The 14,937-nt window shown below is 35.5% G+C and overlaps 1 protein-coding gene across 4 annotated transcripts; it reads right to left on the bottom strand.

Annotated features, from left to right (window-relative positions):
• Positions 1 to 3,380: 3,380 nt before the first annotated feature.
• On the bottom strand, positions 3,381 to 7,910 carry LOC311084790 (SLAM family member 5-like). 4 transcript variants are annotated; one of them, XM_084117070.1, is made up of 6 exons: positions 7,807 to 7,908; positions 7,135 to 7,455; positions 6,667 to 6,963; positions 6,453 to 6,569; positions 5,986 to 6,059; positions 3,381 to 4,406 (listed from the first exon to the last, which is right to left on the bottom strand). In XM_084117070.1, exons 1-6 carry the CDS (start codon positions 7,853 to 7,855, stop codon positions 4,359 to 4,361), a joined length of 906 nt encoding a protein of 301 aa, XP_083973196.1. In that variant the 5' UTR covers positions 7,856 to 7,908; the 3' UTR covers positions 3,381 to 4,358. The 4 variants fall into 4 exon arrangements, with proteins under 4 accessions (XP_083973196.1, XP_083973198.1, XP_083973197.1 ...); XM_084117072.1 differs by lacking the exon at positions 5,986 to 6,059 and having other exon boundaries at positions 7,807 to 7,910; XM_084117071.1 differs by lacking the exon at positions 5,986 to 6,059 and having other exon boundaries at positions 6,457 to 6,569; positions 7,807 to 7,889.
• Between the last annotated feature and the right edge of the window lie 7,027 nt (positions 7,911 to 14,937).

Consider the following 14,937-nt stretch of genomic DNA (forward strand, 5'->3'; position numbering starts at 1 on the left):
CATTCAATCCCACTACTGGAACTCTGTTCTAGAAATAAATTTGATATTGATATAAGGGTAGCTAGACAGGCATAGATTCAGAGGCATAAGGTAGGCTACTGTAAGTATTACATACAACAATGTAACACTAATAAAACAACACATTGACATTTTCTTTTCTTAGTTTTGATACTTCTGTACTTTTACTCAAGTAAAAATCGGTCTTTACAACATTTACTTGTAACAGATTAATTTTTGACCTGTAGTATATGTACTTTCACTCAAGTAAGGAAGTTGTGTACTTTGTCCACCTCTGACAAAAATAATGCCTCTCAATCATTACTATTTGTCCACTAGAAGCGTGTTCTACTCATTTCTACATTCTACTCGTTACTTGACTTCTTGATTGTGTTCAGTATGCTGGAGAGATTTTTCCAGTCTTTAGCAGACTTTCTTTTACTTCCACTAAAATGTTTACAGCAAAAGCAAACTGTAATGTCCTTGCTAATTGAATAAACAAGCCATGGTCTGTCCAGTTTGTCCCAGTTAGCTAAGGGCTGTGACATTATTTAATGAGCCTCTGAAAATCACCTGTTCCCTCTATGTTTTGGAAAAAAAATATGCCTTGGTTTGAACTGAAGTATCTTAAGTCCAGGTTTTTATTACTGCTGGAATCATGACATATTTCCTCACCTGTAAAATGACTCCCTGCTCTTCAATCTGTCCCTCATCAGATAGTTACAGATAAGCTGTCTGCCTCCAGTACTTTACTAGCAATGTCCATACCTTCACTGTCGCTGCATGGTCACTAATGCTAATGCCTACACTGTCATCTTGACTTCCAGAGATGAAGAATTTCAAAACAGAGATTCTCTTTGTGTCCGCAGTTCTTGTTCTCTTAAAATTCGTCATCTTTTGCAATCATGTTTGTAAAGTTGTATTCGTTTTGATGACATTTCTATGTATTTTTGAGTATTTCACATGTAGACTAATTGAAGTCGCTCTAAAAGTAGGGGCAGGACTGGCACTTCTAGGTAGAATGAATGAAAGTAAATTCAGATTTAGGTACTTTCACACTAGCAGAGTTCAGGATGATGTGAACAGAGTTTTCCAAACTGTACCTGAATCCGTATAAAAAAAATTAAATAAATACAGTTCATGTGAACTGGTGATATGAACGCATTGTTACTAAATCGTGAAATTTAATTATGATTCAATAAAAATCTGTGTTTGTGTGTTCTCTCTCACTCTCTCAGACTGACACACTGCAGGCAGAGAGAAGAGTGTCTCATTTCTGCTCAGCTTCAGTGGAATTTGACCCCCACGATCTTTAGGACATTTAATAGATAGATCAGATAGACGCAAGTGCCATAACGACTGTGTGAATTCTCACTCCGAGCTGAACTAATAAGTTGGCAGCCCTGGTTTTTATCATAACATTATTTGAAATAACTGCAAAAAAAAAAAAAAAAAAATTGCTAATGCTAACTAACTTCTTCACAGGCTACACAGCATATTAGTTACTAACCTAAACCAACGTCCCTTTTAAGGAAAGTATGTGTACTCGGCAGCCATTTGCAATGCCTCAGGGTGGCTATAGAGTGGTGCAGGGTTGACACATTTTTGTAGGCCAAAACCCAGAAGCGAGTTAGCATTTTAGCACTTCCGGTTCTATCGTCCTGAAGTCAAGTGTTTTTTGGTTAAATGCTGTCCGTAAAGGCAGGTCGAGAGACGTGAATGCTGCTCTGCAGAGCGCTGTGGTGACTGTGATAAAGTGGGTCGGAGAGGGGTCTTGGGGTCTATATGTGCATGTGTCTGATGTGTGTTATCTGTCTGCACGTCGTCAGTTTCCTCTCTTCTCTGCAGGATTTTTTCAATGTGTGAGAAAATGGACTGGCGGCGTGAGAAATCTCAATTGCATGAGTCTCACTCTGAATGCATAAGAGTTGCGGGCTGGCTCTGGTGATGTGAGTGACTGTGCAAACATGAAAAACACGTAATCTGAGCTATCTTTTTACAGAGTGCCAAAAGCTACAGAAAATATAAGCAAGCAAGGGCAGGGCTTTGTTAAAATTGCCTAAACTTTTTTTATTGGTTTGGTTGATAGCAAAAACAAGTCACTCTTATCATGGTCATTTTAATAATAATAATAATAATAATAATAATAATAAAAATAATATATGTATATATATATATATATATATATATATACACTAGCAATAATATTAAACTCAACATCAATGCTTTTGATGCATTTTTTTAAGTTTACATTTTATTCAAAACGTGGCCATATTTCTACTAAAATAGACAGTATGTTCAGGATATTTTCACGTCACTTGGCTTTACAATCAGCCTGCATGTTTTAAGTCATTTAAATTATGTAAATTATAACTTTCAATGAATATAGAAAGCCTATTTTCAGCCTTATCTACTGTAAACTTCCTCACTATACAGGGGCTGTGTCCAAAAGCTTTTTATTTTTGAAGGCAGCATAGATATATCCTTCACTGCCTTTGATATCCCACTATCCTGTGCTTTCCATTGAGCTAAATATTAAAGATGGCATCTCAAAGTTGCGGTTGGAGGTCAGTGTGTGTGTAAATGTAAGTTTTTCACCAATGTTTTCCACTTATGTCATTTCTTGCGTGAAATTACTATAGTATTAATTAAATATTCGCTTAGTTCTCACCAAAGCTCTCTATATTTTGCTGTCGATCATGAAACTATTACACTGCCTCAGAAGTCTGTCCGAAATCAGTTTTGTTTGGTGCCTGTGTACACAAACGCTGCCTGCAACAAGTCACAAGCTTGACGCAGCAAATGAATTATCAGGGAAAAATTGGGTCTTGCCGATTCTGTGTTTGTTAATGAAAAAAAATTACATCTGCATTTCAAGCTTAAGCTTCTGCTATTGTCATCTCAAGTTGCTACTAAATGTGCATTTCCAAGAAACACACATATAAATGTTATATGTGACCCTGGATCTCAAAAAACGTCATAAGTCGCACAGGTATATTTGTAGCAATAGCCAACAATGCATTGTATGGGTCAAAATTATAGATTTTTCTTTTATGTATCCCAATAATCATTAGGATATTAAGTAAAGATCATGATCCATGAAGATATTTAGTAAATTTCCTAACGTAAATATATAAACATTTATTTTCTCAATGTTTAAATTTTTTGCACCCTCAGATTCCAGATTTTCAAATAGTTGTATCTTGGCCAAATATTTTCATATCATAACAAACCATACATCAATGGAAAGCTTATTTATTCAGCATATGATATATATATATATATATATATATATATATATATATATATATATATATATATATATATATATATATATATATATATATATATATATTTTTTTTTTTTTTTTTTTTTTTTTTTTTTAAATGTCCCAATTGACTGGTTTTGTGGTCTAGCATCACATATGTGCATTTTTCAAGAAATATAAATATATTATTTTTGGTGCCAAATCAGGTGCTGGTGCCACTGGTCTCAAATGTTATTCTGGAGCCCTGTTTATATTTATATATAAAAAAGGGTGTGAGAGATCAAGGATAGTTCTTCTTCTTCTTAAAAAAAAAAAAGTCCTCTTACTAGAGCTAAAAATATGTATGGAAACTAGCAGAGCTTATCTGCAGGATCACAGCATGAGTTTATGAGGTCATGGAGACATATACCCTGACCTTTATCATCAATCTTAGAATTTCACAGATACATAGTAAGATCATGCAATAATATCACTGTTTGATCCGAGTGAATCTTTTATCTGTCAGATTCAGTATTTTGTTGTAAAACTTTTGTCTATAGCAGATGTCAGATGGTTTCATGTGAGCAGCAATGGAAAAATGTAACCGCATTCTGTTCACCCAGACACACTATTCACACCTCAGAGACACACACAGACATCAAACACAAGCGTCCGGCAGTAGATACGTGCTCATGCACAAGATGTTCGGCTACACAACCACATTTCTGTACCTATAACGGCAAGGTTCACTCCTTTTACAACTGTTGCATATGTGCATCTACACTTTGCACATACACACATGGTCTCTTAAGCTTTTAAGAGTTAAACATGAAAAAGCTCCAATGGTCCATATGATTTAGATAATTTGTATTGCAAGGCATATTCTTTTATAGGAGAGCATTTAATTGATCAATCTTTAGTTTTTACGTATCGCACTATCAAACCCTTCAGGATGATCCTGCTGCATGTCCGGTTGGATTTCCTCATGAAACATGATGATTCTCACAATCCCAAAACTCAGCACTGACTCAGAGTCTGAGGTCGTTGCAGGAGATTCACAGTGAAAGCGATGACACGGCAGCTGATCTGATGGAAAAATAATGATGATTGATGATCATACGGCAATAGCTGCATACTCCACATGACTCTCCTCTTCAACATTCTGTAAAAAAAAAAAAAACACAAACAAGAGATGATAATAATGAAAAACAAAGAAATGTGTCCCTCTTAGAAAGACCTCATAGTCAGACAGATTCCTTGTAAGCATGTGATTTTTATGACTTTATATACAATGCTTTGAAGTAATGCCAAATTGGAAACTAAAACCTGATTTTGCTGTTACAAGATTTAATCTAGATGTCTGCAAAAAAAAGATGCTGCCGTTGTGTTATAAAGCGGATTTGACAATCATCATATGATGTAAAAAGCGCATTTTCTTGTTAACTGTTGTGCAAACCATCAAAAAAGATGCATTCTTATGACTTTCATTTCCTGAATGCTTCAGTTTCCTGTCAGACGGTTTAACATTGTGAGTTTCTGGTAAAACAAACAAACTCTGTCCACTGCTCAAATCAAAGACAATGTTCAATCCAGGCACATGAACAATACCTCCAGTGCCATGTTGGCTTCTGACTAAACAAGTGCCCTTTTTGCAAGGTTTCAATTTATATTTAATTGCATTTAAGTTCTAATTTTGCGTGACTGCACAAGTCTTTTCTGCAATGAAGAGGCAAAGTCTTCACAGTCCCCTTAAATTTGTAAAATAGAACTTAATTGTTTAAATTTATGTAATATTTTGTTTTTTTGGGGGGGAATTTTAAGGTATTAAATTATATTTATGGAATAGTTATGATAATTTATTACCTGTTAATCACTTTTTGAGCATAATTCTTTAGAGCACAGGCTTAAGTTTGGTCACTTGGCAGAATATTGCTAAAGTGAAACAAGTTAAAAAAGTGGAACTAAAAAAAGTTTATTGTTATGAAAAAATAAAGATTTTTTAATTTTATATGAAACATATATTTTATATTTTAACATGTTTTACTGTAAAATTGTGAGAAAATCAAAGCCTTAAATCTAAACAAGTTGTGTTCCAAATTTGCAGTTGATATCTTGAAAATGAGCTTTCAGCTTTTATCAATGAGCTTTTATTTGGGCACAGTACCAAAAGTTTCCCACTAGATGAAATCCACTTCCCATTAGTTTCCAATGCGCTAATTTTTAACACAGGAAAAGTACTAGTGTGAACATTTTTTTCAGGACCATTTAACATTTTTCAAAACATGTCTATTATTCATAAAAAATAAAACAAATCACATAGCAAGTGCCAAAATCTTTCGTACCATTCTGATGAAGTAAAAAAAAAAAAAAAAAAAAAATATATATATATATATATATATATATATATAATTTGATATATATATAAAAAATGACCAAACAGCATGTTCTATGTTAAATATCATATTCACTGACTGAAAGTTGAAGTCTATAGTGTTGATAGTAAGGTTTACATATCCTGCACTCTTTCAGTCTTTCTTATTTACTTCAAAAATAAATGACTTTGGCTTTTTTTGGAACTACGTTCTTGGTCAGAGCAGATATTATGTGCATTTCTGGTACTGAATAATGATACATTATTCATAAATATCTGATATAGTTCTGCTGTGTGAGTGATAGCTCAGAAATGATACAGATACTTAAATGATACAGACTCATGACATAAATTAAACACATAATCTTACCAATATATGTGCGTTTCTTTTGTGGAATGTCGGATGAGCGTAAGTGATCTTTCTGTTAAGAGTCTGAACTGTTTCTACAACAACAATAATATGCATTAAAACCACAAAACACAGACTTAGCTCTATCTGATTCTTTGAAACATTATTAGAGCTGTCAGCTAAAGTACTTCCAGGAAGGTTTTGATCGGCAAATATTATTTTTAAAGGTCCTAACAGCAAAATAGCCAAAACCCACCAACACATTGACCAAGCCAATACATAATAGGATAAATTTTTTTTTAACTATTTCCATCTTTTCCCCCACTAAATGACCTTTTATGGAAATCTCTCTCTTTGACACATACTGTACTGAAACATACACATGCCCACAAACTTTACACCGTTGCCCCGCAATTTACTTTTCGATAATATATTTTTCAACTGAAAACCCTGCATGTCATTTCTCACTAGTTGTAAGTAACACTTGCCTACTTGATCAGTTGTTCTACATTTCTTGCAGATGCAGAAGATCCCAACGACTGCAGCAACAATCACCAGAGATCCAGCAGAGATCAGGACGATGTAAAATAAGGGTAGGCCTTGATCTGTAATGGACAAAATGGAAGTGAATGTGTCTGATCTCCAACAGAAGCCAGAGATCAGGTCAGTAAATACACACATATATCATCAGTGCTGTGGTACCTGCACATGTGTGACAGAGTGTGTTGATGTCCAGATGTGTGGTCTGGTTGCTGATGGGATTGTTCAGCACACAGCTGTAGGTGTTTTTATCCTGATATTCCACCTCCAGAGGTAGAGAGAGACTGATGCTGAGATCACACACACTGATGCTGGACAATACACTGATTCCTTTGTACCAGGAGAGAGTCGCATCACACACATTCAACACAGAACACAGCAGTGAACAATTTGATGATGATGATGATGATGAAGAACATTGTGAAGAGTTGCTGATGATGACAGGAACAGGCAGACGAGCTGAGAAACATTAAGAGAATAAAGAGAAACCTGGGTAAATCTACTCAACAATATTATTTTCAGTTAAGTGTGTTAAATGGGTATTTATACGGTCCATAATTTCAAATGATCCAATTCAATATGTAAAAATAAACAAATATTTGAAGGACAGGACAAATGATCTCTACTCACCATAGACAGAAACACTGAATGTTTTTGACGATCGTTTCGCTCCCCTTATCTCTAGTTTATAAACTCCAGTATGTTCAGTTCTGGTGTTTGTGATGGTCAGAGATCCAGTTTGATTGTCCAGCTTCAGTCTGTCTCTGAATCTCCCATCAGGAACATCATCATATGTGGAGGAGATTCGGGTCTCAATGCTGATTTTAGCTATCAGAGAGTTTTCAGCTCCATATTTCCACAGTATGTCTTCCTCTTCAGGTATTTCAGTAAGATCAGTGTTTAGAGTGACAGAATCTCCCTCCATCACTGACACTGAATCACCAAACACACCTGATGAACAAACAGATTTACACAGATTAATGTTTTTTGATGGTTTTACTGAATCCTGAAATCAACTTTAGTTTTTATAATTTACATGTGAACTGAAGAATATTCACAACAGCAGCAGAAACACAACATGAAAGGTGAGATATAAGTGAACCTTTGATCTAGAGTTAGTGCGTAAAGTCACATATCCATTATTTTTCAAGACCAATCCTGAATAGAGACCTGAATTCAAAGTGAGTAGATCTCACAATATTCAAGATTCGTTTGAGACAGCAAAGATGAAAATAGTCAAGTAAGCAGCAGCTTTATTACTCCAGAAAGAAATTAAACCATAAACATATTTGTATAACTCACCAGTCAGACTCCACCAGCTCAAACAGAATAAAACAAACGTGTGAAACATTTTCTCCAGTAGTTCAGTGTGTGATGAAACTATCTGCTATAAACACTTAGTCTATATGTGTGAATCCTCCCACGACACAGTTTGACCCTCCTAGTTTCACACGTTGTATTTGCACATGATATGTTATAGTTTACCTGGCCCTTAAGACTTTAACTGTTTTAATGGGTGAAAATATTCTTTATTTTTATCGATCAACAAACTTTTTGTAAGATTGTTGCCTGACTTTGTTAAATGGCTAAATAGAAAAATGTTGTGTGAATTGTGTATAATCTACATGTCATGATGAAATAGTGCATCTCTAGTGATTTTAAAATGGTTGATGGTTGTGTATATTTATTCAATTCTCAATTTTAGTGAAGGGAAAAACCAAAGTAAAAAGTTAAAACCATGTATGGTCTCACATTACGAGTTTTACTGACATTCATCTTCTGAGTGAAAGTGAAACCTGCTGCGGCCGGTGTTCTTCAGAGTCGTGGTTTGATCTGGTGGGTCTACAAACATCTTGTGTGTGGGCATTCGGTGCAAGTGTGTATAGTTTGTAGGTCAGGGTCCTTCCTTCCTTCTACTATGAACAGCTTTTGAAAGACCCCCTGTGGTGAATAGCAAGTTTTGTGTGTTGTTTATATGTGGTGTTTTTAACATGCTTCAAGACAAACCATGTGCAAATTCATAGGTCAACACCATGTGACCAGTCCTGTCAACGTGGGTGGTCAGGGGTTTTCCTATCACTCCTATCCTGCTCTGTGGGCTTTTCAACACAGTGAGCACAAATATACCTTTAACAAGGGAAAGGAAAAATATAGTGGGTGAATTATGTATATGATATATACTATGATGAACTATGCCTTTCTCCACCGACTTTCTATATGTTTCTAAGGATGCCGATATTTAGAAGACAGCTCTCTGACTCTGAAATAAATAAAGGGTGTAGTTATATTTTGTGATGTTTTCTGTTTTATCTTCAAGGACCTTTAGGGTACATTTACACGACAACGATCTACTAAACACCGAAAAGTTTTTTCTTTGCATTTTTTACCTACAGGCAGCAATGTTGTCAAAACAATCCTCATTCACATCAATCCACAAAATCGGCTAAAATGCTATATTCTGCTGCCAGGCCAGTAGATGGCGCTGTCACTTTGTAAAGAAACACTATGGGCCTATCCGCTTGTTATGTCCAGGTCCAAATGCTCTGCCTCAACAACAAACGGTGGCTTATATACACTCACAACGATGCAATACTACAGTGATTCATCTTTTATAAATCGTTAAAATATTCGTGTCTTGGCCGTTGCGAGCATGGAGACTGTAGTGTACACCGGAAGTGTGTAAATTGTTAACTTAAATGTGTAATATGATAAAAAATTGGCTGTTGAGGGATAAGGGGATAAAATTGAGTGCAGGGGAACTTTAAGTCTTTTTAATCTATCTATCTATCTAAAAAAAAATATATATATATATATTTTTTTTTAAGATAAGAAACTGTGGCTGTGTCCAAAATCGCTGCCTATTCCCTTATATAGTGTTGCATGCTTAGTTAGTATAATAATCTGATGTTTAGTTAAAGTAAAATGTTTGTTACATTAATAAGATAGAACGAATGCTTGTTACTTTAAAGGAGAACGGTCAATTGTAACATTGAGCTCATTTTTTTGTACATTTGGAGTACTGTCAGTACAGAGAACAACGTCAAAAATCGGTGTTGCCTACAACGTGTTATCCTCTTTTTAAAATTTGCACCCTGTTGACTTCAATGGGGCAAGTTTTAAACCTGCTTTTAGGCTCTTAACATCTTTGATGTGTCATTACAAGTGCACAGGTCATGTGAGTGATTCCACGAAGTCCACAGTAATCGATTGTCGAGTTCACACGCATAGGTTTAGTACCTATGATCACGCGCGTGAACTCGACAATCGACTACTGTGGACTTCGACCGAAAACAGGATGTAAATACAGGTATGTGCGCTGGCTGAATAAACATAATTTTTTATATATTTCTTTCACATATACTGCAGTCAGATTCACCCGCGTTCACTCCGAAGGAATCATTCACATTAGCTGTGCACTTGTAATGACACATCAAGGATGTTAAGAGGCTAAAAGCAGGTTTAAAACTTGCCCCATTGAAGTCAACAGGGTGCAAATTTTAAAAAGAGGATAACACGTTGTAGGCAACACCGATTTTTGTCGTTGTTCTCTGTACTGACAGCACTCCAAATGTACAAAAAAATTAGCTCAATGTTAAAATTGACCGGAGTTCTCCTCTAAGGGTTGGGAACGGAAGTGACGTGAAGGCTTGAATGTTTTTTTGCACACAGTTCGGTGATGTGAACGAGAAAACAGAAACAATAAAGAAGTGAAGTAAGCTCAAGGTCAAGTCGTATTTACAGACATAACATATAGGGCACTATTTGAGGAGACAACCCTTTGTAGTGGTGTCCGAAATCATAGTGGATGTTATCGAGTGCAATCCCACGATGCACTGCAATGTACAACTGATAATTGATGCGCCTCAATCAGCTTCCTAGTTCAGTAGTCACTGATCAGGGAGTCGGCTATTTTAAGGGCTGTCTGAACTGCAAAATCCTTCCAGTGCACTGAAATATTCGCTCCCTAAAAAGTCCCACAATGCACCGTGAAAACCAGGAAGCATCGATTCTCACTATGTTCCCCTAACGGAAGTTCTGAAGCGCGAAACATGAATCACGTGAGCCAACTCACTACACATAACCACACGCGATAGATGTTTTTAAAAACTATTATTTAATTATATTTTAGCATAATCATACATCACTGGACAACTAATGAACATAATTTACTGTCTGAGTAGGTAGTACATTTGAATTTAAAATGTTCACACTGGATGATTTTAGCTCAGATTTTCACTCGCCGACAGATTTTGCGAAATCGCCGTCAAATGGCAGAAATCGGAGGCAAATTTGTGCTTGTTCACGCGAGTGACTAGCCTGGCTAACGTCAGACCAAGTCTCGGTCTGGGAACCACATGTTAATTTTCTCGTATTTGAGGCGTGGTTTACGAATGCCCAGAGCCGTTTATTGGGCGCTATGAATGTCTATCAAATGCGCCTGTACGTAGCTCATAGCCAATCGCTTCAATTATACCAGATGACGTATGTAGAGTGACAGAAATTCGATGAGGAAAAAGACGATGGGTCAAAGATTTATTTGTACACGATGGTGTTTAGCGAATATTACCATTTGTGCAAGATAAACATGAGGGTAGAAGGTAACGTCGAGTCTGATGCCATGTTGGATCCATAGATATAAACAAACTGCTTCAGTGTCGTCATCGTCTTGCTGCTCCCTCCCCGTTCTGTGATTGGTTCCCTTTTTCAGGGGAAAATCTGGTCCATGGTGTCCAGGCTGCCTAGCAGCGTGAATAAAATCACGCTGCGAGCAAGGCAGCATGGGGAAACCCAGGCTAGGGAGTGACAATCACGCAGTGTGAACTATCAAAGACGCGATCTGAGAGAATCAACGGTGTGTTGTCGACGTCCGTGAGATATTTGGCATGTTAATATCTGGACCTATCTGCGTTTCAAAAAAAAGTTGTTAAAAAAGTACACTCTATATGAATATGGGTAGTATGAATGAAATTCGGACATAGGCTACTACATCCGCCATGTTGTTACTGTCATGTGACCAACCAGTGTGGGCCTTGAAAGTGGGAACATTGCAGTCTAAGGGGATCAGATTCAGAAAGCTCTCAGATTTCATCAAAAATATCTTAATTGTGTTCCGAAGATGAACGAAGATCTTACGGGTTTGGAACGACATGAAGGTGAGTAATTAATGACAGAATTTTCATTTATGGGTGAACTAAACCTTTAACATTCAGGGCCGGAGCACGCTTCTGCCGTTTACGATGTGACTGTGCGATGAAGAAAACCGAAAGAAAAGTGCTTTCGCTTACAAACTGATGAACAGATTTATCATTTATGCTGCGCAGTAATTTTCACTTGATTGTGCTGCATGTATCTAAAGATTATTACAGAGGCAGCTGACTTTGATGGAGCCCCACCAAAATATTCATCCAAACATAGACCTCTACATACAGTGAATTAATAGTAAATTATAAATTTGTTCAGCATTCTGCAACAAATATTTTTGGGATTTTCTTGACTATTTTAATTCGTAATGTAAGCAGGATATGTTAAAATGTAGCACATGGATTCGGCAGGCATGTATTCATGATTCTATTATTCATGAGTCTCTACAGCGCCCCACAAATTTCCAATGTAAATATGTGGTGAAAAATGGAACTGCAGCGTGGTCTCATAGAGAAATATTGGGGCAGATTTCAGACTGCCCCGCTTATTTTCACGTGACGTTACCTCACTTAGGCCAAATCTCGCTCCAGACCAAGACGATAGTATATCAGTCGTTTCAGCATTAGGGAATGTTCTGTATATATTATTTGTAGGTTATTTAAAAATAACCTCACTGCAATGTTCTTAGAACATTATTTTATGGTTGTTAAAAATGTAAACTAAAATGAACGTTGGTTAGTTGGTTCCCAAAACCAAAAAAAATTACCAAACGGGAACCAAATATCTAAGTTCTGTGTTTGTCAATGATGTTTCACTTAATGTAGAGGAGAATAAAACTGCAAATTTTAAAATAAATGCAACATTTTTAATGAAAACTCAATATAATTAAATTATTTCTCACCCATTTGATCAGGGATCTACTGTATGAAAATATATGATGATCATTATTTGGTAATATAACCTATTTAAAAGGAGGGGGCAATATGTGACCCTGGACCACAAAACCAGTCACATAGGTTTTTTTTTTTTTTTTTTTTTTTTTGAGATTTATACATCACATGAAAGCTGAATAAATAAGTGTTTTATTGATGTATGGTTTGCTAGGACAATATTTGGCCGATATACAACTATTTGAAAATCTGGAATCTGAGGGTGCAAAAAAAAACGAAACATTAAAAAAATCGCCTTTAAAGTTGTCCATATATATTTGCGATACTGCTGCATTCACTCACAAAAATAAATGTTTTATATATTTACGGTAGGAAATGTACAAAATATCTTCATGGAACATGATCTTTACTTGCTATTCTAATGATTTTTGGCATAAAAGCAAAATCGATAATTTTGACCCATATGTATTGTTGGCTATTGCTACAAACATACCCGTGCAACATGTGACTGGTTTTGTGGTCCAGGGTCACATTTATGAATCAGGATGTGGTGTGTACATGTTCATTAACTTAAAGTCATTCATGAGACTCATGTATGTTTTCCTGATGAGTGAATATATAAATCAATGATGTTCTGCTGTATTACATTATGAATCCAGACATATTTCTCTGTTATCTTTATGATCTGTAGAAGAAAAAAAAAAATGTCACAGTACTTTCCTGCATGTTGTGTATAGTCTATTTGTTCCACTATTCAAAAAGTAATTTATAATTAAATGTTAATTTCTTTTTCCAGGTGTTTTCATTGCTTGGACAGATGTGGAATCATAAATAAACCAAAGACTTCTAACAGCTAAAGATCATCACCATCAGCAGCTATAGACTATATTAAACTCAACACGATAAAAAAAAGTATATACTGATTATTTAATAAGATTTAGTTTGTGAAAAAGCTATATCCTTATATTTAAATATATAAATATATTTAAAAGAAGTTCAAATATGTATATTTATTCTAATTAACCATAGAACCTGAATAATAATACTGAGCTTAGTATATTTGCTCAAACAGGAGGTGAAATAATCAGGCTTGTGTGTTATTTTGCTTTTATTATTGGTTCTGGTTCCTCTGAGTGCAGCAGCATCTATTTATAACGCACTCTACCGGAAAGTCACGCTATTCTGAGATGTGATTTCTGCTTCGGACACCATGCTTCTACTGAATTTGCTGAAATATTCAGCAGAGCTTAATGTGTGTGAGACTGTCATAGATCACCAGACGCTGTAATTCAGCCTGTTTACTTTCATCAGTTTTTAAAGTATTTTAATTATGAAATTCTAAAGTAAATTTAAATTGTATGGAAGGGATAGGTTTAGAGTTGGTGGTAGGTTTTTAGCTATAACCAGACTGCAACATTTCAGCCCAGATCCGGCCCACATCTGGTACACGCACCAGATGTGGGCCGGACCTGGGCCGACACTATGTTGTTGTCTGGATAAGGACCATGAGTCTGTATTAATTGGGTAGTTTAATTAATTTTATGCTTTACAACTAGCTGTTATTTCATACTTCATGAGTTTCGAAAGCAATACAAGCTAGTCTTACAAACATTTCATACATAAAACATAAAATAATTTTCTTATTTTTAAAAGATTATTTTAGTCAATGATATCCACAGTTTGTTTCTTCATGGGAGGCGTAACATGTTGTAGTAGGTGTAACTTGCAGGGGCTTGGTTTGTTCTTAAGGACACAGAAAGACCCTTCTCGAAAATCTTAGAAACCGAAAGTTTTGTAACACCGGTTTATAATATCTCCGTTGTTAAATTGGATGGTCTAGTTCTTGTCTCCTAGCAACTGTGACAGCTGACGTTGATGAGTGTCAGTAACGTGTGTCCTGGACTTTTTTGAGAGTTAATAAACTGTCTGAAAACAAAACAGGGTTCAGAAACTGTCTAAATATGTTCACCATAGTCCATTTATGTAAATAATAAAGAGTATAAACTATATATAATAGCATCTTAAAGGAATAGTTCACTTTTAAAATGAAAATTCTGTCATCATATACTCACCCTCATGTTGTTTCAAACCTGTATGAATTTCTTGCTTCTGCTGAACAGAAAGGAAGATATTTAGAAGAATGTCAGTAACCAGGCAGTTTCTGGTCTCATTGACTTCCATAGTATATTTTGTTCCTACTAACTTTAAAGTGAACTATTCCTTTAAGATATAAGGCAACATTTGAATGCTTTAAAGTTTATTTTATTTTATTATTATTATTTATACATTTGTATCATATAGTAAGTTGAAACCCAATATTTTAAGATACATCAGTGCAAGTTGCTTTCAGTTAAAACAGCTTAAACATGCATTTTAGTGTGCATTATATGCATTCATGTCT

Source organism: Abramis brama (assembly GCF_963993115.1).
Source record: "Abramis brama genome assembly, chromosome: 6".
Taxonomy (NCBI): domain Eukaryota; kingdom Metazoa; phylum Chordata; class Actinopteri; order Cypriniformes; family Leuciscidae; genus Abramis; species Abramis brama.